Consider the following 23,157-nt stretch of genomic DNA (forward strand, 5'->3'; position numbering starts at 1 on the left):
TTTTTAGCGGGTCCAAATAGACGCGACAAAGTTTGAAAGGAAGTAAATTCATTTTAAGCGACGTTTTCACTGCCTTTCGTCGCCGCCGCCGTTGCCCGCGTTATTTAAGCTCCCTGACAGGAATTAGTAGAGAGATTTTAATAGGGACCTTAAGATGCAACGACAACGGGAACGTCAAAAAAGCAATAGGTTAATGCCCTGTTTACATGGAGTGGGGGACCCCGCTCTAGTGGGGTAAGTTTCTTTTGTTTTGTGTCCCCCAGAGCGTGAAAACAAAAAAAACCAACCCCACTAGACCGGGGTCCCCCACTCCATGTAAACAGGCCCTAAGATTAGCAAAACAACAACTTTGCACGTGCATCACGCTTTTTTGTAAATTTCGTTGCCGTCACAGCACGACTACAACGTGAAAATGCCTAATTTCACGTTATAGGGAGGACGTAAACAAGCTACTACGAAATTTTCTTTCTCTTTGTGAAATTGGATACGGTTTTTAGGAATTCAACTCCAGGAAAGTTCGCCTACATTTGACAAAGTAGGAGAGTTGGAACTGTCGTGATGAAGATTGAATGAACGGGAATTGACTTTTTAGGCGATGTTTTCGTTGCCTTCGCCGTCCTCGGATCTTAAGGTCCCTATTAGCATCGACGACGGCGACGGCAGTGAAAACGTCACTTTTAAAATGAATTGGCGTTGTTTCGACCTTTGTCACGTTTATTCCAATTTGCTTAAAATGTCAAATGCAGGGGAATTTCCCTGGAGTTGATTTCTTGGAAAACCGCACTCAAGTTTAGGAACAGAAAGAAAAATTAGTCCCCGCTTGTTTTCGTCTTCCATAAATTAGGCATTTTCACGTCGTAGTCGTGCAGTGACGGTAAAGAAATGTACAAAAACGCGTGATGCACGCGTAAAGTTGTTGTTTCGCTTAATAGAACTATTGCTTTTGACGTTCTCGTCGCATGGTAACTAAGCGGCAAATGAAATACGCATGCTTCTGTTGAACTAATTGTCATTTTATGTTTCTTTTCTGAAGGAAATTGTAAAATGTGTCATATTCCTGGCTTCACTTATCCTGTCCAGGAGTTTTTTCTTGAGGAAATTATTGAAAAAACAGGGTAAGAAAACAACTGCACAGTCATGAGGAAACAAGTTCATAACTTTTTACTCAACGTGCGTACGTCCAGCCATAGGCTACGCTTTTCTAGTAACCATCGACAGTGTACATTGGGAAGACTGGACGAAGGGTGATTTCATGGATTACATTTAGCGTAGTTTTATTATTTGTATTTGTGTCTTGTCTTATTCAATTCAGCTCTAGAGCTGTGATTTTAAAACTTCAATAAACTACCCACCTATCTATGTACCTCGTATCCTGATTACCTCTTAGACGGCCACATCTTTTCTTTCTAACGCGGTTTCCACCAGAGAAGACCTTCAGATAGTAAAACGTCTAGAACAGAGTGAGTTTTGTTTTTCAGAAAATGTTTTGGAAGCTTTTGCTTTCCATTTTTCAAAAGAAAGGGATAACATTAACTTGCCGTTCCAGACAGTATTGCAGGTTCAAGATTAGCATTACATTTCGAGAGAACTTGTTTCCCCACTTTTGAACACTTGTTTGTCTTTTTTAGGGGGTCTGATTTCAGAGTTTTTGACCAAATGTTTTTCACTTCTCTTTTGCAGTTATCACGTGGCAGAACGAAGCCAGGGCTTTAACAAAAGACAACCCAAATGGATGAAATATAGAGGAAGAAAAAGTATTGCAAAAGACAGGAGATTAGAAAAGTCCAATGCATGGCTAGCAGAGAGCGGCAGCCAAGAGGATGACGAAGAAACTGTTTGGCAGGAGTATTTACACTCAATCAGAGATAGGTTAGATATCGAGACTCTGTTATACAATGATTATATGCGGTCTAGAAGAAAAAAGGAATGAATGTTCTTATTGCAATACCACTTAGTAGTTGCGAACCGATTTATATTGGGAAAGTGTAGTACCGAGTAGCCTGGTTTCCTTATGATCGTCCCAGTCGTTTCAAATAATGTTCAGGCGATCGGGACGATCGAAACGACCCAGACGACTGAGACGACCTCGATCACTTGGATAGAACTGAGTTCTATCCGGACGAGCGGGACGATCGTGGAAAATTTGAAGCGATCATAATTATGAAAACGCTCTCAGACGACCGAGACGAACGAAACGATCAAAGCTATCCCAGAAATCATCACTGCTATTCTAGTAATCGGGGGAAAATGCGGCCTGGATGCCTCTGAAGTATGAAAAGATAGTACAAAATGTTCGCACCGAGTATGGGCGATATTTGAAGAAGGGGAAGTTCTGGGCGTGATACTATGTCTTCGTGGCACTCTTCTAGCTTATCTACACCCAAAAGCTGAGAGGAAAAGTAGATAGCAAGCCACCAGGTTAGGTCTCTGATTAAATTCCGCCATTAAGTTTGGCTTGTTTCCGAGACGCGAGCAAAAATTCCGTTGTCTGACCCAGAAACATCGCAGGCGACTGCGTGTCTCTTGAATTTGAGACGATCAAGACGATTGTAATATGGAAACCACCATTCGTCCCCGTCGTCCTGATCGTATCGAAATGTTTTGAAACGACTGAGGGCGATCCGAACGATCATATGGAAACCAGGCTTTTAAGTTAAAAGGTTGTTTTAGGAAATTTCCGGACAAAGCACAAGTTTAAACCTCAAATTTTGGCGTCGAATGGCCTTTTTGTATTTAAACTAACTAACCGATGTCCCTACTGTATTAGGGTGCGTTCCTTTGAGATGATCCGGATTAGGATTAGTGATCCGAGATCACTCGGATCCTTGCAGATCAAATGAACCGATGAGTCCTTGTTCAGAGTGAATTCATCGGTTCATTTGATCTACCATGATTCGAGTGTTCTCGGATCACTGATCCTGATCCGGATTATCTCAAAGGAACGCACCCTTAGATCACTTGCTGGTATGCCTTTACTCTTATCTGAAGGGCTCGTCGTTCAAGGTCATAACGGTCATTACGGTTTCAAATATAGATTATGTTTATCTCTGTCTTGACAGATTTTCACCCCGTACTATCACCACCCTCCAAAACATGGATTTAGAGAAGATTGACTTGGGGCTTCTCGTTAGAGTAATCAAACACATCTCTCTTCAGATGGAGGTACGTAATAAGAACAGTTAACTTTAAACCCAAACTTCAACATCTTATTAAATAGTACAAACAAAGTGTTTACACAACGAAATTTGTTTTTATCTCTGATCGTCTCCTGTATTCGTTTGAGCTCTACTCACATGTGCCTTTGGTGCCTGCCATCCGCCTCGAAGGACCATTTTTTTCCATTCAACTGTTGAGGGTTGTAATGTATTTAATATTCGGGTGGCTTAAACCTTTGTTACATAATTAATGGTACGTTCATTGGTGTCGAGAATACTTCTCACAGTATAATTTTATTTTTCTCTAGGACGGAGCTATTCTTGTTTTCCTTCCTGGTTGGGACGATATCAGCAAACTTCATGACAACTTGAAGAAGGAAACGCTTTTCTCTTCAGGTATCTTGTGGGGATAACATTTCGGGGATGTGGCTATTCAAGGTAACTAAACATTGGTGGCTGAATCCTCGAGCAGGCAAGATGAAGCGATTCCTGTGTTGCAATTGGCTACTCGAGGGGGCAAGATGGGCCCCGCTGGGGTCCCGCAAGAAAATGTTCTCTTTTTGGCAATAATAAGTCCTTTGTTGACGTTGCGTGAGGTCAAGATGGCTGGTTGTTGGCCTTTTTATTGGCCTCGACGCGGTCTCGGTCTATAAAATACACGACAAACAACCTGGCCAATATCCAGCCATCTTGAACTCACGCTTGGTCAATAACGCATATATATATTAAGTACAGTGGGAAGAATTTTAGTCTCTCTCTGTAGTGATCTTTTACTCTCGCCATTTTTACTTTTTTTTCTTGTAGATAAATTCCTCATTATTCCATTACATTCTATGATGCCATCAGCCAGCCAAAGAGAGGTAGCTTATGCTGTGTTTACTTCTTTTAGTTTTACCGAGTTGAGGATTTTCTGTTTTTGTTGAGAACACTTATTAACTGAATTACAAAACTTCGTTAACCCAATAATTTTACTAAAGAATTCCGAGGACAGCAAAATGATGCAATCTATGTGAATGTTAGGAATAAAAAGTGATTCTTTAGGTTATTTTAGACCCGTTAGATAGAGACTTGTGATGGTTGTAAAACCCCCTTCCTCGCTTAATAATGAATCCGACATTCCAATTCAGTATTCTCGGGTTCACTGACATGAGGAGCAGGGCTGAAAAAAAAAACCCTCCGGTAGTGCGGGATTTTCTTGCTGCAAGCAAGCAATGGTCCGTGGCAAGCAAAATGTAAGAGCTGCTTGCTGAGGAGGGGATGATCAAATAAACAACGGAAAAAAAATTCCGAAAATTCGGAGGATAAGATCCGATTCGGTTTTATTAAGTATGACTTATTGCCCAAAGGCGTCGCATCAGTTTTCTGGCACGGATCTTAGTTCACTACTGTTGTTCTTTAGGTGTTTGATCGTCCACCAAAGGGCGTGAGAAAGATTATTATTGCCACCAATATCGCAGAAACCAGGTTAGTAAATCACAAGGCACAAGAATTACATTTATAAAGGCCTACAGTCAACAATTTAAACTAAAGGAAAAAGTCCTTTTTTCACGTCGGTAACTCGTAACAGTAGTCATTTGACGGACAAACCTGCCGCCGATGGTGCGCCCATTTTATACACCCCCTCCCCCCACCCTCTCCTTCGTTGCTCTGTTTTACATGGATTTAAAGCTACTATAGCTACACGGAAAGGACTAAGTCGGAACAAGGATTTGAGATAACACTTGAGGATCGAACTCGGGTCCTCGGCTCGCACAGAAGGCTGTACTCTGACCGACTGTGTTAATCCTTGCTCATACAAGGCATACTTCATTAAAACGTCATTTATTTTTCTCTTTGATATACTCTAGCATCACTATTGATGATGTGGTTTTTGTCGTGGATGCTGGCAAAGTAAAGGAAAAGGTAGGGCGATTCATTGTTTTCCACTTAAGTAGACTCTTCGCGATCTGAGTGGTTTTCCAAAGAGAATCCTGGACGCTTTCAAACCCAAAAAGACGTCAAATCGTTGACCTGTTAACTGCAAAGAATAGACCCATTCTATTTTAATTAAGAGAGGTAAGCGAATATCCATCAACACTAGCAATCCATCAATTTCATGTCGACACGAAAAGCTATCCAGAATAGTATGAACGGCAACGACCTGGGACTGGAACAAGTGTTTTACACGCATACGAAGCAATACATCGTGAGGAGTGGTTTTGGAGCGGTCAGTCGGAAGGGTTTGGTACACTAAATCCCAGCCTCACTCTTGAATATTTACTTCCGTTTCAGTGGGTTCTACTCCTCGTGCCTTACTCATTTCCGCTACGGTCCGAATACCAGTTCACGCTGCACTAAAATTGGCACAGAACCTTTCCGATATGTGACGCTCTACTTTCGAGTTCAGCGCGGCGCAGCACCGCTCTGTAACATAAATCGCGCCATCACGTCCTCATGTGTTGACAGAGGCCCTATCGGCCTTCCGGTATTGTTTCGGTGCGGCTCATGGTATACGCTGTTCCTTTGTTACCTGTACAAATAAGTTTGATTGTATGCTTAAGGAAGTCATCCACAAATTCACTAGTTTTGTGTAATACCACTCTCAGCACCACAGGAAAGCGCTGCCCAGTAGGTTTTATTGCAATGGATATGATTTAGGATTTCATAGACGTCGATTACGGTGGATTCTCGACTATTCGAACCACCAAGAGAAAACCAAATTGGTTTGAAATAGCGGGAGGTTTGCAAAATCGGGGTTAACATTATAGTATTTGACTGGTGAAGGGAAGCCAGGACTGGACTGAATTATCGGGAATCTCGAAGAACCGAGGATTCGAGAAACTGGGATTCTACTGTATGTTTAAAAAAAACAAAAACAAAAACAAACAATCTGAGTTAAACAGGCGCAGAATAGTCCCTCATTTCTAGGGGATAGTAAAGCGCGCGAGGAAAGGAAAGGCAGCACAAGGCGGGGAGAGAGAGGCACTTGCTCTACTATCCCTAGGGAATATAATATAGAAGGAGTACTTGTTGAGTACTGTACATGATCAATTATTGGATTTCTTTTTCACCAGACGTACGATGTGAACAATAAAATTGCTTGTTTACAGCCAGTGTGGATCAGCAAAGCTTCCTCGCTTCAAAGAAGAGGTCGCGCAGGAAGGTAAGTGTAACCACAATCTGCAGGCCACTTTTGAATTAACTGCCCAAAGCCTCTATATCAAAACTATCTGAATACGTAGTCGTTGGAACACCGCCAGTTGAACCAAGTTCGATTTTTATGAACTGTAAACAACTGGAAAGTTGATACGAGAAAGATGTTTTTTTCAGTCATTGACACGGGTAGGCTCCTCAGGTGGGGAGGGGTGGGGAGTACCGCGGGCGCATCGAGATACCCAAGGCTGGAGACTAAGCCTATTACACAGGCGGCTCGGTAGAAAAAAGTCTGAGTACTCCCAACAAAAGTTGAGCCTATGACATCATCATCATCATCATCATCATCATCATCTTTATTTAAAAACACGGTAAATACATCAGGCGTTAACAAGTTAATATAAAGCTACAACTCAATAAGAAACTATGTATACAGATTAATCTTCTATAATTTAAAATATGCTAACTATTAAAGAAAAGTAAACTAAATTAAAGCCTGTTTTACATGAATGCCGTGTCGGATTAAGAATCGTCGGAAATTAGTCAGATGTTGCTTGCCTAGCAGCTGAGGGTAGACTGTTCCAGAGGACTGCACCACTATAGGCAAAGCTATTTTTGTAATGGTTAGTACTTGGCAATGGTATTGCAAGCTCATTATCAGAATCGCTCAAATTGTAACAAGTAATCACATCACTCCGCTGAATGAATTTCGAGGACAATAATTCGGTGCGAGGCCGTTTAAGGCCTTCTAGACCATCTCAGCCTTTAGTTTTTGACGTCGAGTTTCTAAATTGTCCCAGCCTAATTCTTTAAATAGTTGGTTGGCGTCAGCATCATAACTAGAATGGGTAACGACGCGGACAGCTCGATTTTGAAGTCTCTGTAATTTGGCAGACAATGTTTTGGCACAGTTACCCCAAAGAACACTACAATAATCGATGTGCGATTGAACTAACCCATGATAGATATTATGTAGAGCTGCAGGAGGAACACAGTGACTTTTTCGTTCAATAGATCCAATACCAGAAGAGACCTTTTTAGATATAGCGTTGATATGATTACTCCATGTTAGATTTTCGTCAATTAATTCCTTCTAGTTACCAGGCCAGATGCTCTACCATATAGAGCTACAAAGCTCTCATGTGACAAGCATTCTCGTCCTTCATTTCAAAGTACTCCGTTCATTAACAGAGCTTTGGTTTGCTTGTCTCTAATTGGTCAGTTTCTTTCTAAAGTAATCCACATATGGTACCTCGTTCATGGCCATTTTACTGCAAGTCGTTTTCAAGTTTCCTGAAATATTCGATCTTATCTCGTAGCCCCGCACTGTTTTTCCTTTGAACGGTTGAGTCAGAAAGTTACCTTCCTGTAAACACGCCTTTTTGACCGCATCATTTTTCCTCGTAAAAAGCGCGAGATCTTCGGCGAAATCCGGACCTTCTCTTTCTATCATTCGCCACAACGTTTGGTTAAACACGTCGTACAATAGCGCATCACCAGAATTCCATTGCTGAATCTGCTCTCTCGCTTGATTTGTGAGTTCTTGTTTGTCTTCATTTGTCCTTTCATTGAGTTTAAAATACAAAATGTCCTCGATTTCCCAACAAAAGCGTCGTTTTAAGAGTACAAGCGACTCATCAAAGTATTCCATTAACAACACAAATTGAAACTCTTGCTGCAGCTGGCGAATGTAGTCTTGCACCGCGGTGACATTTTCGTGATATTTTTGGTCAAGTCCAAGATCGAACAATGCTGGGTTTTTTATTAATTTTGAATATCGTCTATTATGAAATTTCATATGCTCCATATTAAATGTTGCATTCACCAGAAAGTTCTCTAGTGGTGAGATATTGTCTCTTTTGTTTCTTAAATTCTGTGCAAGTAAACCGTAATAGTTGAAGATAGATTCCATCTGTGCAGAAGGCTCCCTCAACATTGTGATGTAGTGTGTCTTGTCCTTCGGGAAAATCTTGTTCATTGAGGGTTTGTTGTACCTAGCATGATTATTTAGAATATTTGGTGTCCTGCCAAATGTGTTTACGTAGCTAATTTGGAAAGGTAGAGGCCAGCGAAAGTCGTAACCTTTAGTAGGCAAGGCGACCGTAAGGTTTCTTTTATCCCCATAGCGGTTTAGGATATTGGTCAATGTACTTGTACCGGATTTGTGCGTCTTCAAAAATAAAATATTATTCACTGGCTGACACGGGGTGGCCGTTTTGTGATGATCATCCTTCCAGTGTGTACTCCACTGGTCCTCATGAAACCTTAAATTAGTCGGAAAGTACACTTTGAGAGGCACATTATTTTTGTTATAATACGTTCAAATTTTTGTAACACATAGAACAGTATCAGTTAACCCTTTAACTCCCACAATCTGATTAGCAATTCTCGTTACTGGCTGCTATAAATTTTATTAAATGCTCTAAATAGGAGAATTTGTGGTTTTATCAATGTAACATCCTCTGGCTGGTAAATTTGCATATTTCCACTACCTATCTGTTAGACAATGTATTGGATATTTTAAGGAGAAGTTACATGCCAATCACTTATGGGCCCAGTTGTTCGAACGCCGGTTAGCGCTAACCCCGACAGGGTTAAATTTTAACCAGGGCTTCTTTTTCTTTTCATCAAAACGTTCAAAAGCACTCTCTCTGATGATTTTCTATATTTTTTTAGAGTATCCAATCATCAAATTGTAGGCAGAGAGAATTAAACTGAATTTGCTTTTCACGCTCGCATATCTGAGTTCAAATTTCGCGCTAACCCTGGGTTATCTTAACCTACCTTCGAACAACCTGACCCTGGGTGTTAAATAGTTAACTTAAAGGTGTAAACTGAGTTGAGTTGTGTAACAACTGCATGGTCCCACTCAGGACTACACATACTTTGATTAACTATAATCTCTTTATGACAGCACGCTCTGTACGCTCCTACGTTACGCGAGTCAACAAAGTATATGTGTGTGTACTTTATACATGTCACTCTAGTTGTCAATAGTATGCACGGCACAGATAGGGTTTTAGCGACACTTCCCAAGAAAAGCCTTATTTGTTTTCAAAATGCTGATATGGTGAGCAAGCTGTGACATCAGTGAACATTTTGCAAGCTTATATTACTGTAAGTGCTTCAATACATTCTTTGAATCATAAATCGTTTAATATAAAGCGTGAAAATCATCTTCTCCAGCCAGTGTGGTAAAAAAAATCACCTTTTTAAGTGTCAATGTATTTAGAAGCAATTCGCCATTGAGGAAGCTGTTTTTTCTTCCCCTAAGGGTCCGGAGACCTCCAGCAGCATCGGTTACCGTTTTCTTCTTCTCCTGTTTTTATATATAGGTCAATTCTGTGCTATACTCTTAACTTAGTTCCTTTACCCATACACAAAATGCTCCTGCAGAGAATCTGTAGAGTTATAAAGAAGATAACGTAAAATCCCGAAAATAAGCCCCTCCATGTAAAGCCACTCCAATTAGAGCCCCCCCCCCCCCCGCCCCTTAATCCGGTAACGCAAAAAACCCTCCGTTAAATCGCCCCTCCAAATATAAGCCTCCCGGGGGCTTGTACTTGGAAAATTGCCCTCAAATACAAAGTAAAACAAAGTAAAAATGGTAAATTAACTTCCAACTATAAGACTAGCCCAACGATCTTGAAACGCAAATTTCCTTTCGTAGATAAGCCCCTCCGAATATAAGCTCCTCCAAAAATAAGCCCCTCAAAAAGGGCCTTTGAAAAAGATAAGCCTCGGGGCTTATTTTCGGAATTTTACGGTATACTAACAAATTTAATAAATATAGGGAGCACTAACCATAATAATTTTTTAGTGATTTTTGTAGGCATAGCAATAGAACCGCCAATTTTAAAGATTATGGTTATTGGGGTATTAATCGTGAAGAAATCATTGTCCTCTCATTTGTATTTTTTTCACCAGACGAATTACGTTTTAACTTGCTGAAAATTTTTTCTGCCGCAGCGCAAGTTGCCAGGGTGGCACTTGGACAAATATCGGACATCTTGACGTTTCTTAGACTTGTTTACTTCATGCAAATATCCTTTGTTCCAATATTAGCGTCAACGTAGCTTTTACCACTTTATTAACTGCGTATTCTGCCAGTTCCCGAATTCAATGTATTTCAGGGGAGTTTTTTTTGGGAGGTTGTAAAGTTTTCACATTTGTCAATTTACTAATTTTACAGTTTTTTTTCTACACAATATTTTAGAAAACAAGCGTTTAATATTAAACACCTACACGTCGTTTTGAATGTTGTTCAAGTGGTAGGGTCGGCGTTTTGGGGTGTTTCAAGTGGTAGGATATTGCTGATCTTTGCTTTCGACCCTTTAGTTTGCTTTAAAAGTGAGTCGTAGTTCTTGTCCAGCAACTGCAGCGAATTCGAAAACTCTTCGATCTTCTTGCAAATTCACCTGGTGATTAACACGATTTCGATGTGAATCAATATTTTATATTTCCTCGGCACTGAACATTGTGATAATTACGTAAAAAAGGCTACACATGAAAATATTAGCCTGCGTAGCGTGCTACTTCGAAGTACCGCTATTTATCTAAAACAAAAAAGGTTCTGTTCTCATTCGAAGCGGGGGCTGTATCTCAAACAACGTGATTCTGATTTCATGTAGACGCGGTTCTTCAACTTCATCTTCATTATCATCCTAAGGCCCAGTTCAGACGTCGTGCTTCTGCCGTGCCGAACTTTATTGTAATTTGGTTAGACTGTAGCACGGCAGGAAAACATTTTTGATTCAGACGTCGTGCCAGAGTCGAACCAAATTCAGGATTTAGTGACGCCTTGTAACAATTCTTCTCCCAGCTCCCCGTGGGAACGCAATCTCTCCAAAATACATTAATATAATTTATGAATCTTGTTTTAGCGCGGCAGAAGCACGACGTTTCAATCGCTGCCGTGCCAGAGCCGTGTAGCACGGTAGCGCTTGCCGAACTTAATTCAAAAGTTTGATTCAGACGCCGTGCTTCTGCCGTGCTTTTGTCGAACTTAATTCCTGAAATTAGTTCGGCACGGCAGAAGCACGACGTCTGAACTGGGCCTAACTTTCGGCTGTCACTGTGTCGGGTTCGCCTTGAAACCTCTTCGAAGTTGTTTGGTCAGACTCTGCGGACCTTCGAGCGCGTCTGAAATTTTCTGGGGGAGGATTTCATCTTTCTGCTTCAGAAATCGTGCCGCCCTAGACCAAATCCACGCATGCTCTCCTAAATGTACCGTGGAAAGGTCTTGTCGATTTTATTTAACTTCCTGGCAGTATATTAGAAAGGACAGTTAGGCCTTGCACAAACAAAATAGCCCGATCGAAGTCAGCCTTGCAATTCAAGTAAGAGTCTATATAGCATTTATTCATTTAATTTAAAAGGTAATCGTACTTACTGTTCTTTGACACGGCTTGGAACTGTGTTTACCCAAGGTAAGAGATGACTAAAACTATTAATGATTACAATGAAGGCTGTTAGAGTACAAGCTGATAAAATGACAAACGTTTTGAGAACGCTTCCGATACGAACCATCATAAAGTAACAATGATAAGATTTCGCCCAACTAATCCGTCAATCAAAGCCCCTTTTGACGCTAACCAACTGCCAGCAATGTTCTTAACCACCCTTCTGTTGTTAACAGCGACGAGTACGTGAACCAATCGTAAAAGAAATATATTGAAGCCATTAAAGCAAAACACCTTACTTAAAATTCATTTCTTTTGTTTTATCCCCTCAAAGCCTTGGAGCCAGTTAGGCCAACTACGATTTTTAACATTTTAAAGTTGGGTCTATTGTCGTGAATTCAATTCTCTGCTAGCTGAGGTCTCTCACGACGAGGTAAGTTTGCCTCGTCGTAAGAGACCTCTGCTAGCAGGGAATGAATTCAGTTTCCCGCTTGATTGATTGCTAGTTTATACGCCTTTCTTTTCCAGAACTTGCAGTTTGGGAGAATTTGTATAGTTTCTCGCTTCTCAGCACTCATAATATACAAAACTTTTATTAAATTTCACTTCGCACGATTTCTACGCGGCTCATACATTTGATTCTTCACACCTAAGTAACGTTTTCTTCATTGATTTTTTGAATTGATTGATCACCGTCATTGAATATAGCATTTTGTAAGCCCCAAAGTAATTAAAGTTATCAATGTCCTTTTATTCATCCTAAACCTCAAAGTCTCGCCGGCGATTATGAATTCGAATTCACTGAAATTTCTCTTTTTACATTTTAATGTAAAAATTAAACGTTCCTAAGATACCAACTGGTCTTGTAAACAGCCAAGAGAAAGACATAGGCTTTTTGCGCATTATGCTGGCATGTCTTCGAGCATTTTAGTGAGGCTAACACATTATGCATTATTCGAGTATTTTAAAGGCTTTTCCCGAAAAATTGTTATTTTTGCTCAGAGAAAATATAAATTGTAATTAATGTCTTTGCTCTTAATGTAAAAGATATATATTTCAATTTCACCTCAATGCAGTCATGTGGAGGATCATTTTTCTCTGTATTAAAACTCTCAATTTGTTATAAGTATATTTTTCACATCTAATTTGTTATGTGAATAGATGAAATTATTAAACAGTTTTTTGTCATTTTCGGGTTCGATACTTGTTGGAGGCCCACAACTGTAAAAAGGACCAAACGGTAGTCGTTTTTTTTATTATTTCAGCCCTCTATGGGGAACTGACAGGTCACAAATTTTATCCCCGTACGAGGTACGACAAACATCCCCCACATTTTTTAGGCGAGTACCCCCTCCGGGGGGAAAGAACGCGAAATTTTCGCGCAACAAATAACCTACGTTATGGCTAGTTTCTTTGTGCTAGAATAGCTTTTTTCAGTCACCTTCAAATGACTGTCAGTTTGCAGTAGTTTTGTTTTGGAACATCAACAGCCTTAGCATGGAGGCCTGTGGTTATTTTGCTCATTAGCGGCGAGATGTCTAAAGAGCAGTCTAATTTTCGCGATACCTGTTTGTTTTCTTTTCTGCCTGTTTCGCATCCCAAATATAGATTGCCCTATTTCACCTTATGAATTTCTGAAGCTTTTAGCCAAGATTTCATTTTAAACAGACAATGTAGATGGAAGACCATTAACCTGCAATTAAAGGCACTGTTGGTTTTTGCACTTTACGCGAGGAAAATGTAGCTCTGTGTTGGAAGGGAAAATTACTCCCTTCAAGAGCTATTGCTCCAAGAGTCCTTTGTTACGAAAATAGTAGGGAGCTTGAGCAACGACGGCAATGAAAACATAGCATAAAAAAATAATTTGCATCCATTCAACCTTTATCGCGTCTATTTGGACCCTTTCGGGTTTTCAAATAAAGGCGATTTCTTCTGAAGTTGAATTTAGGAAGTTTCACGTCGTAGTCGTGTAGTGGACGTCAAAGAAATGCACTAAAAATCGTGGTACATGTTAAGAACTGTTGTTGTGCTCATAAAACCAATTGTTTTTTCACGTTTTCGTTGTCGTCATGGTCGTGGTCCTCTCTCACTCTGTCTTCTTTACCGAGCAACGAATAATGACGCAACAGCATTTTCTGGGGATTACCAGTAGGTTACCTACCCTGGGTACCAGAGGTATTTTCTCGCGTGCGACGAGGAGCTTCGTCGGCCACAGGCCGACACGTCTTCGGCCGAAGACCGAAGACACGAGCGGCGACCGGCGACCGGCGACCGCGCATGAAAAGCCTCTGGAACCCAGGGTATAGGTTGCCGTACCTTTAAAGCAAGCTGTAAGGGATGGTGCCAAAAAGTGTAACAAATTGACCGTATGCGGAAAAAAAAAATCGGGCTTACAGAAGAAACCTTGTCAGAAAACCACTTTAAGCGTTCCATAAATACGTACTCAAAGTTTGAGTACAGAAGATTGTATAGCTACTTCAATTTAATTCTGAAAAATAAGAGAGTGATTTTTACACAGAGTCCAGCCTGGCTACTGTTTCCATTTGTTCACTCGACACCGTGCTGAGGCTCTTGAAGATTATCAGCTGCCAGAGATGATGAGGACACCCCTCGAAGAGTTGTGTCTTCAGATAAAGGTAATCCGTTTAGACCTCTTCGAGCCCTCCTTTCCTCGTTGAAAACCGAGAATTTTTTCTCCGTTTTCAAAAAAATACCCATGCACGCGTAGCGTATTCGAATCGTTTTCGCCCGTCCACGTGAAAACGCTAAAACGATGGAAATACGATAACATCTCTTACGGAGCATGTGCCATGCTAGTAGTATCTGATGTATGACATCGTTGTATTCGAAAACCTCCGTTTTCGTCCGTCCACACGTAAACGAAAAGCCGGCGTTTTTAAAAATCACCACTCTGGAGAGCGTTTTTGAAAAGATGCGTTTTTGGTTACCGTTTTCACCGAATACGTGCGGACGGCAGGCCAAACCAGGGAAAAAAACTGTCCGTTTTCAAACAAAAACGGATACGTGTGGACTGGGCCTTAGGGTCAGTTCAAGTTGACAAAATTAGGAAATGAGCAGGTAAAACCTGGTCCAAATAACAGACCAATTTCGATATATTAAAATTCAGACTTGGCTCCGAGGCTTGAGGGAACAAAACAAAAGAAATGTATTATTCATTACTGAGCATCAAGATGATTTCTTTTGTGTTATTCCCTCGAGCCTCAGCGCCAAGTATCAATTTTAATATATCGAAATTGGTCTAATCCGTAAATAAAATTTACATGAAACTATTTATAATGAAAAGTAACCGAAAAGGGAAAAGGAGTACCAGGCGACTTTCACTGTATTTCTATTGATGTACACGATCCGGTGGGATTTTTAGCTCTTTCTCTCTAAAAAGTGACCAATAGTAAAGATTCAACAAAATTTTTTAATTTCACTTTGTAAAATGCTGAAAAATAAGAAGCACTATGTAAAAGTACTGCTAAAGATGTTTCATTTGAATGGTCTCACCACTGGATTTTTTTTACAGACTCAAAAGTTAGATGAGCCACGTTGCACACGCACACTGTGTATCTCACTCTGCGGGAGTGAAAGGAAGGGGTGTTGAGGCATAGGATGCTTACCATTTACATAAACCACCCGGGTGTTAATCTTTTGCATAATTATAACACTACAAAATTTGACGTGGTAGGAGGACGATCCGCTACAAAGTATATCCAAATCGGCTAAAGACTAAAACGAGTAGAAAAATTGCATCACCTCTAAACACAGCTCATGTTTTCTGAGGCTTCTAAATGGAATGGCCCGAACCACTTGATTTTCCATCCGGAATTTCTAGCTTCCCCATGTAACTGGTGAGAACCCCCAGGGCCGGGCTTCCCTCAGTAGGCTACCTCCGAGCACAGTAAAAGCCCTCGCTTCCAACTAATGGCCTTGTGTGAAAATGAACTTTGTTTTCTTACTGTAGTAATGAAAAAGTATTTTCGCGTCAAAGCCGACTTCGCATTTACTTTCGATTTGAAAGGCCACTTTGCTAATTTACAAAACCAAGCGTTGATAGTTTTGATGTTTTGCCTTTGTCAGATTCTTAAACTGGGCATGATCAGACCCTTCCTGTCCAAGGCCCTGCAGCCTCCTGAGGAACAAGCCGTCATCAATGCACTTGAAGTACTTCGGCAATTGGTAGGGGTTTTAGCCCATCTCATATCTTCTTACTGATTCTTTTACTACACCTTTATGGACTCATTAGACTGTAAATCCATGCACTCACACGGGTGCCTAGCCTCCTACACAGACATTCTTAGGGCTTCATCTCGTGTTCCTTCCCCACGAAGCCCCGGGGGAGAGGTGGGGGATACTCGACTAATATTTGGGTATATGTGGGTCGCTGAGGGTTTGAAACCCTGACCCTGTTTAAGACAAAAAATCGTAAAAATACATACCCTGTTTAGGACAACACTCTCAATTTTATAACCATGTTGAGGAAAAAGGGTAAAATGCGCCCCGTCTTGTTTTAAAGCCATTTATTGGCAATTGCATCAGAGTAAATTTAAGTTACAGTCATTTCTTCTGTATAGTTAAAGTACATCATCAAGCATATCAAATTAATCGTGCAGGCAATACCCTCTTTATAATAAGGACAGACTCGTGCGAAAATATACACCTTGTTTATGACACACTCGCGAGAAAGCGGTCCATCCTCGTATAGGCCATATAAGGGAGTACAACCGCCGGTCACGGTGCCTAAGAACGTCTGCGAGGGGGTTAACGGGTTTTAAAGTTTACGACTTATTACTCCGAACTGAGCAGTTGAAGACTTAAAAAAAAAAGTGCAGCATAATTGAAGAATACCTAAACTGGTACAAAACCTCGAAGCGTAGGCTTGTAATTTGTATTTTACTTTCGTTAAACATAACATGTCATGTTTCTGCTTTATTATAAATAACAAAAGCCGTCAGGTACAGGCATGCATTTGTGGCACGCTAGCCTGTACCTCGTATTTTCCTGTTCATACCACAGTCCACATTTTGACGTAATCTATCATATGTTACTGAACATATGCAAAGCAATATTGTACCTGTTTGTTAAATGTTGTGTTGATGATATTGCAGAATGCACTTGACGGCAATGAAGAACTGACTCCTCTTGGTTATCACTTGGCGGCTTTACCTGTCAGTCCACGAATCGGCAAAATGATCTTATTTGGTGCAATCTTCTCGTGTTTGGATCCTGTGCTCACTGTTGCGTCCGTTTTAGGATTCAAGGATCCCTTTGTCTTCCCACTGGTAAGCTCGAACCGACCTAATAGTCTTTCTACTCAGTTTCTGACAAAAATAGCTTTCACTCCTCTGGAAATCCATACCTGGTAGGCGTATTGTTCACGCATTAAACACCGGATAAGGTACGATTTTTGTGCTCCCATGCGAACGGGTGTTTCGTACCGGAAGTAAATAATCTGACCTACGCATCCTTACTCATGCTTTTAGCGCATACTCATCTGGTTTACTACAGAATGCCGTAGTAATCCTCATAACCTAAATTTCACTTCGTTTAGTGTGGTGAGTCTTCACACAATAGTGGGTTGATTTCTGTGCCGGCACAAAAATCAATCTCGTGTAGTGGGATGGCTCTTTCATGTCTGAAATGAGTAGTAAACGAAAAGTAGAGAGAACACCGAGTCACGCGGTGCAGATTGCCTGTTAAACTAGTCTCCCTCGCAGCCGTTTTTAGTATCGTCATGCAACGCTCCTCCGTCACGCAACGCTCCTCCCGAGGAGGAGGAGGAGGAGGTGGAGGAGGAGGAGCGTTGCGTGACGATACTAAAAACGGCTGCGAGGGAGACTACTGTTAGACATGATGCTAATTTTCTCCAATAAGTCGCTTTTAATTTTTGGATGGGACTACAATGAGTTGCTTTTTGGGATTGCTTATGTGATCTCTATAACGTTGTTGAGTATATTTTACGTCAAGATTTTTAATCCATAGGGTAAACAGAAAGAAGCTGAACAAGCGCGCTCTAAGTTCGCTGGCGACACGCGGAGTGATCATCTAGCTCTTCTAAATGCTTTCCAGGTGAATGTTTTATTATCAGATTTACAAGTGACTGGGTACTGCTTGCTCCTGAGCTAAAACGTTTGTAACAACCACTTATCAGGATTGGCAATGATAAGTAAACTTTGAGTGAAATGCAACGTAGACTGTTCTTGCTCTCACATCAGCCTTAGATTTCGTTTCAAATTTTTTAGTGGCTACCTAACTGTCAAAATGGCTGTAAAATTTACTTTGTTGTAGAATGTCAAAAAATGAGCTCCCTTTTAAACCCTTTTAGATTTTTTTAAATTTAGATTAAAAGTGAAAACCTGAAATCACTGTTTCTGTGGAATTTCTCGTCGGAGCATGTAGAATCTGGAACTGTTTAGCTAACGAACTTGATTTCAGCTCAGTGTCCTCATTAGTAATTTCCTTTGTCTGTGATGATCCCCAGACATTTCGTCAAAGTGTTCTAGTTTTCGTCCCTTATATTGCCTGAACCTTTGTTGTATGAGGCCATTTGCTTTGTATCTGTTACTTATTACTCTCTTACGCTTTAATTGACCTAATTACGCTGTTACACTCTCCCTGACAATCCCCCTCTTAATTTAGTTGTGGTGTATGGTGTATGCTTAATTTTTGTTGTACAAACTGCTTTTATTGTCTTTTAATTTATACTTGTGCAAACGAAACTTGTATTACAGTCAGCACTCTCTAAGACAGACACCATTAGGACAAGGACTTAGTCTCTGTCTCATAGAGTGTCAAATAAAGGTAGTCAAGAAAAGCAGGGACCAACTCAAAGTGTCCGTTTTATAGAGAGTCAAATAAGGGGAGTAAAGAAAGGCAGGGACCAACTCTAGGTGTCCGTTTTACAGAGGCGTCCGTTTTATAGAGAGTCAAATAAAGGGAGTAAGGAAAGGCAGGGACCAACTCTAGGTGTCCGTTTGACAGGGGTGTCCGTTTTATAGAGAGTCACATAAAGGGAGTAAAGAAAGGCAGGGACCAACTCTAGGTGTCTGTTTTACAGAGATGTCCGTCTTATAGAGAGTCAAATAAAGGGAGTAAAGAAAGGCAGGGACCAACTCTAGGTGTTCGTTTTACAGAGGTGTCCGTTTTATAGAGAGTCAAATAAAGGGAGTAAATAAAGGCAGGGACCAACTCTAGGTGTTCGTTTTACAGAGGTGTCCGTCTTACAGAGTTGTCCGTTAAAAGACAGTTGACTGTAGTATTATTATTGATGTTTTTGTCTGTATTGAGCTATTAATTTTGTGTTTTTTATTTGTTTTTGGTATCAGGGCTGGGAACAGTCTGTGAGAAATAGACGTGAAAGGGACTTCTGCTGGCGAAACTTCCTTTCTATGAATACTATGAAGGTAAAATTGCTGCAAAATCCACATAGCTAAATTGGTCTTCCAAGGACTTCATGTTAGCTTTTGCAAAAATGGGTTTTTACTTGTAATCGACGTTTTTTGATCAAACATTGTTGTTCTGTTGTTGTTGTTGTTTTCAACGCGGTGCTATTTCAGACCGCTTTAAGATGAGTGGCCTTTAAAATGCCCACCCGCCCGTCCCGCGACCCATAATTTTGCTCTAAGTAAGAAATCAGTCTTAACCTTGGGTTAGGAAAGGGGTGGCTGGATAGTTTCCCATGATTTTTATACCGGTCCACTTCATTAATGGGCTGTGCTGTTGCCAGTAGTGTCCGTTTTTAACGTTTTTAAAGCCTCGGTTTAGACCCCCACTGAAACAACAGTCGTTTTCAAACGCGTTAAAAAGGGGGGCATTTTGTACGGTTGTACCAATCTTAGGCATCAAAACTACGCTGTGTTCTTATTCGTTTGGATGAAAATGATGAATTCAGTTCTAGGAGAAAGTCGTATCGTTTTCTCGGAAGCTTGTTTCTTGGGATGCGGGTCTTTTCGCACGCTGTTTTCTCGAGCCTTTTCGGTGCGTTTAAAGTAGACTTCACTTAGATTTCTTTTGTTAAGGTTGTCCTAATACAAAGGTCTTTTTATACTTTAAAAGCAGGACTCAACATATTTGACCTAACCAAACATTTTTGAATGAAACATTAAGCAAAGTAATATTCATTTTTTTCTATTTAATTTCAGATGATAAAAGATATGAAGAAGCAATTCTCTGGATTACTTCATGAGATTGGATTTCTCGATTCAGCTGATCCTAAGGCGCCTGCCGCCAATCGCAATTCAGGTACTGTAATTTTTCCCTTTCTTTAAGTTTTTCTTCTTCTTCCTTATTTGTTCTTTGTTTGACATTTTGCAGAAAATTTAAAGCTTGTAAAAGCCGTTTTATGCGCGGGTTTGTATCCAAATGTTGCCAGTATACAGCATCATCCATCGTTTAAGAGGTAGGCAATAAAATTCATTTTGTTCGCAGCCTCTTAAGGAGGCAGTATGCAGATAACAGAAGTGTTCATAACAACAAAGATCCACTTTAAATAGCACACTTTTATTTGTAAAATTTGTTACATAAAATCAGTTACAGACTGGTTTTTGGAAGGATGTAGACTGAGACTGTAAAAGAGCCTGGGCGGGTCAAGGTTTTATTACTTGGCCTGTGGGTTTTGGGAGAAATCAGTGGAACATTGATGTCCCTTCATTGACCACTTACGGTATCGGCGAGTATACTTTGATGATGTGAGCGTAGTTTCCTCAAAAACGTCCAAGAATTTTCAAGATTCTACTCTTAAACCGTGATTTTTGTTTAGCAGGAGGGGAGGGCATTATCAAAGACTATGGGGACGTCAAATTCAAACGCCAGTTTTCATGGCACAGCTTTGTCGCATGCAACGTTCTTATCATAAGCCGACGACACAAATCTTTAACCGGTAAAAACCTATAACCCTTTTCAATGTACACAAAAATTACAAGTAAAAATACGTTTATCTTTGCCATCGTCGAAAAATGGAATTCAAACAAGTTGTTTGTTTGTTTTCCACCTGCAGGCCTCCTAAACTTCGAACACAGGAAGATGGCTTGGTGTATCTTCACCCCAAGTCAGTGAATGTTGACGTTAAAGTGTTTGAGGACAACTGGTTAATTTATCACGAAAAAATGAAGTCATCCTCGGTATTATAACAAACCTAGTTGTATTTTTAAAACTAAGGACAACAGCTCTTCCGCTGTTTGTTTTGTTTTAATTCTAACACAATGGAATAGGCCATTTCCGAGTTCCCGTGGGCCTCTCTATCAAAACGAGGCTAAGTGCTGGAAATGGTTTTTCATTCTCACGTAAATAAAACTCATTTTCACAAGATAGGTTGTGCACTTGGCCTCATTTTGAAAGTGATTGTCTTTGGTACTCGGAAGTGACCTATTGGAGTTTGTTACCCCTGTCACGTGTCAGCTTGAAGAGCTTTCCGAGTTCTAATTGGTCCAGCTGATTTCACTCGCTTGGTCAAGGCTACATGTACTTATTCTGTGTCTTAACACCCGTTTTCTTGTACTCTGCGAGCAGTGGTTTCTTCAGACCGGAGAAACCAAAAACTTGTTTGTATCATAAAAGGTGGCTTTGTGCTCGTTTAATCTAATCTAAGGGGTTAGTTCACAGTATTTTGGCAGATTCTGTTTGGCTTTGTATATTTTACATCACACTTGCGAGAAACAGCTGACCGATATTCTGAAAAGTTTACTAATATGCAATCCGTTGTAATCTTATCTTCTTCTACCAACCATTTGCATGCACTTTTTAGTCTTCCTAGCATTTCTTCTGTGATTTTCAATAACTCTAAGTGGTTGGTTTGTTTTTTAGTTCCACGAACAAGTTACATTGAGTAACTTTAAACATGGCTTGAGTAAATGATATATTTTTACCCGCGTGAAAATAAACGGTCTGTTTATTTGTTGCAGTTATTCCTGTACGACAGCACCATGATCGCTCCCTTTCCTTTGTTATTCTTTGGTGGCGATATTTCTGTGTTTATAGAAGAAGGCTATGAAACTGTGGCCGTCGACGACTTCATTAAGTTCAAATCTCCCACAAGAATCGCTAATTTGGTTAAGGTTTGTGTGGTTTTCAACTATTCAATGATGACCTACGGACTATTTCATACATGCCAAAAAGAACGTATTAATTATCGACATTATTGTGAGTAAAAGTTGGTAAACTCGGGGGGTTATGTCACAGGGAAACTGTCTGCGTACGCTTTTATCTTTTAATTCATGCGACACAAATTTTGACGCAACTTTGTCGCCACGACAAGTCGCGCGAAATTTCATGAGGAAATTTCATGAGTCAGTGACTCAGGCGGCTTGGAAGAAAAAAATCCCAGGAATGTTTCAGGTGAAGATCATTGAAAGTGCGCCATGAACCTTCGTGTGCACGGTTGTGCAATATGTCCCATCACCAAAATCAAAACTGAGTTAGCTAATCACGTCTCTTGTTCGTGCATTGAGGAAAGCAACCATAAGCGACATTTTTTTTGTTTGTGCGGACCCAGCTACTGTGTGTCTTCGCTACACTTCCTTGTTACACGTCCCTGAGGGAGTACTGTTTGTGATTTTGCCCCCGCTACACCTCTCTGTAAGATGTCCCTTCTTGTGTCCGAGCTCGTGTATCCCGTATTTCCCGTTGGAACTAACGGCCATCAAGAGAAATTCTTCTCCTCCTCCTCCCCTCTTGGTACTCCCAAATTTCCGGCTTCTGGTCTTATATTTCACAATCGTGATTAGCCTTGTATGAAATATGCATTTACCCTGCATAAGACGCGAATGAGAAATGCGAGGCACAAATACATGTATTGAACCGGGTACCAGCGAGGGGTAAGACGCGCGTGAGTGCCCGAACTACCTCTCGCCTCGCGCGTTTCCTCCTTCCTCTCGTGCATCGCTTATCTCACATCCCGTGTCTCTTAGTATAGTGAATACTACGCAGGTTACGATACATAATGCACAAATGGATGGCTAACACACCGAGCCTGAATAGTCTAGCGGCCGAAAGGACGTGTATAAACAGTATGAAATGCACTTTCTTTATAGGAGCTGAGAGTTGAACTTGACAAACTGCTGAGACAAAAGATAGCCCAGCCCAAAATGAAGCTGAGCGCGGGTCCTGGGACTGGTGACAAGGAAAGTGCTCTTCTGCGTGCCATCATCGATCTGATTACCAGCGAGGAGAATACAAACTGGGTGAGCTTCTCTGTGGCCTCTTTTACAGTTGTATAATATATTTATGAAAACGATGCTTTTTACTGATCCTGTGCGACCTTTTTACCGATACGGCGGCCATATTGAATTAATTCGAATTAAGGAGTATTATAGGATGCCCAGGGGGCATGAGCGCATTTCGTTTGTATTTTCGAGCGCTTCTCGGGACATTTTTTCTTAAAATTTTCTTAGAATAAGATTGTAATGGGAAAAAAGATCCCTGTGCCGTGTTTTGATGTATATAATAATCGCCCTTTTCCCGAGAAA

General features: G+C 40.7%; 2 protein-coding genes across 3 annotated transcripts in view; one reads left to right on the forward strand and one right to left on the reverse strand.

The window, feature by feature from the left end:
* LOC140952077 (ATP-dependent DNA/RNA helicase DHX36-like) overlaps positions 1-23,157 on the forward strand; it is a 39,032-nt gene that overhangs the window by 14,319 nt on the left and 1,556 nt on the right. Inside the window, exons 12-29 of one of the 2 annotated variants that reach the window (XM_073401495.1) lie at positions 1,034-1,115; positions 1,681-1,869; positions 3,060-3,162; positions 3,464-3,551; positions 3,960-4,015; positions 4,555-4,619; positions 5,003-5,057; positions 6,209-6,297; positions 14,208-14,325; positions 15,776-15,874; positions 16,804-16,977; positions 17,678-17,764; positions 19,021-19,098; positions 19,837-19,936; positions 20,009-20,093; positions 20,691-20,814; positions 21,595-21,747; positions 22,723-22,872. In XM_073401495.1, coding sequence (XP_073257596.1) covers positions 1,034-1,115; positions 1,681-1,869; positions 3,060-3,162; positions 3,464-3,551; positions 3,960-4,015; positions 4,555-4,619; positions 5,003-5,057; positions 6,209-6,297; positions 14,208-14,325; positions 15,776-15,874; positions 16,804-16,977; positions 17,678-17,764; positions 19,021-19,098; positions 19,837-19,936; positions 20,009-20,093; positions 20,691-20,814; positions 21,595-21,747; positions 22,723-22,872 — 1,895 coding nt within the window. The remainder of the gene's footprint in view (positions 1-1,033; positions 1,116-1,680; positions 1,870-3,059; positions 3,163-3,463; positions 3,552-3,959; positions 4,016-4,554; positions 4,620-5,002; positions 5,058-6,208; positions 6,298-14,207; positions 14,326-15,775; positions 15,875-16,803; positions 16,978-17,677; positions 17,765-19,020; positions 19,099-19,836; positions 19,937-20,008; positions 20,094-20,690; positions 20,815-21,594; positions 21,748-22,722; positions 22,873-23,157) is intronic. The other variant, XM_073401496.1, reaches the window with a different exon arrangement.
* LOC140952286 (galactosylceramide sulfotransferase-like) lies at positions 7,436-11,816 on the reverse strand. Its single transcript, XM_073401715.1, has 2 exons — positions 11,680-11,816; positions 7,436-8,551 (listed from the first exon to the last, which is right to left on the reverse strand). The coding sequence occupies exons 1-2, from the start codon at positions 11,814-11,816 to the stop codon at positions 7,498-7,500; spliced, it is 1,191 nt and encodes a 396-aa protein (XP_073257816.1). The 3' UTR covers positions 7,436-7,497.

This window comes from Porites lutea, chromosome 11 (genome assembly GCF_958299795.1).
Source record: "Porites lutea chromosome 11, jaPorLute2.1, whole genome shotgun sequence".
In the NCBI taxonomy this organism is placed as follows: domain Eukaryota; kingdom Metazoa; phylum Cnidaria; class Anthozoa; order Scleractinia; family Poritidae; genus Porites; species Porites lutea.

Bases quoted from the DNA above. Each gene is read 5' to 3' on its own strand.
- LOC140952286 (XM_073401715.1), bottom strand. From the start codon at position 11,816: ATGGTTCGTATCGGAAGCGTTCTCAAAACGTTTGTCATTTTATCAGCT. The intron at 8,552-11,679 runs GTAAGTACGATT...GACTAATTTAAG, and splicing joins CCAAGCCGTGTCAAAGAACA to GTTTCATGAGGACCAGTGGA.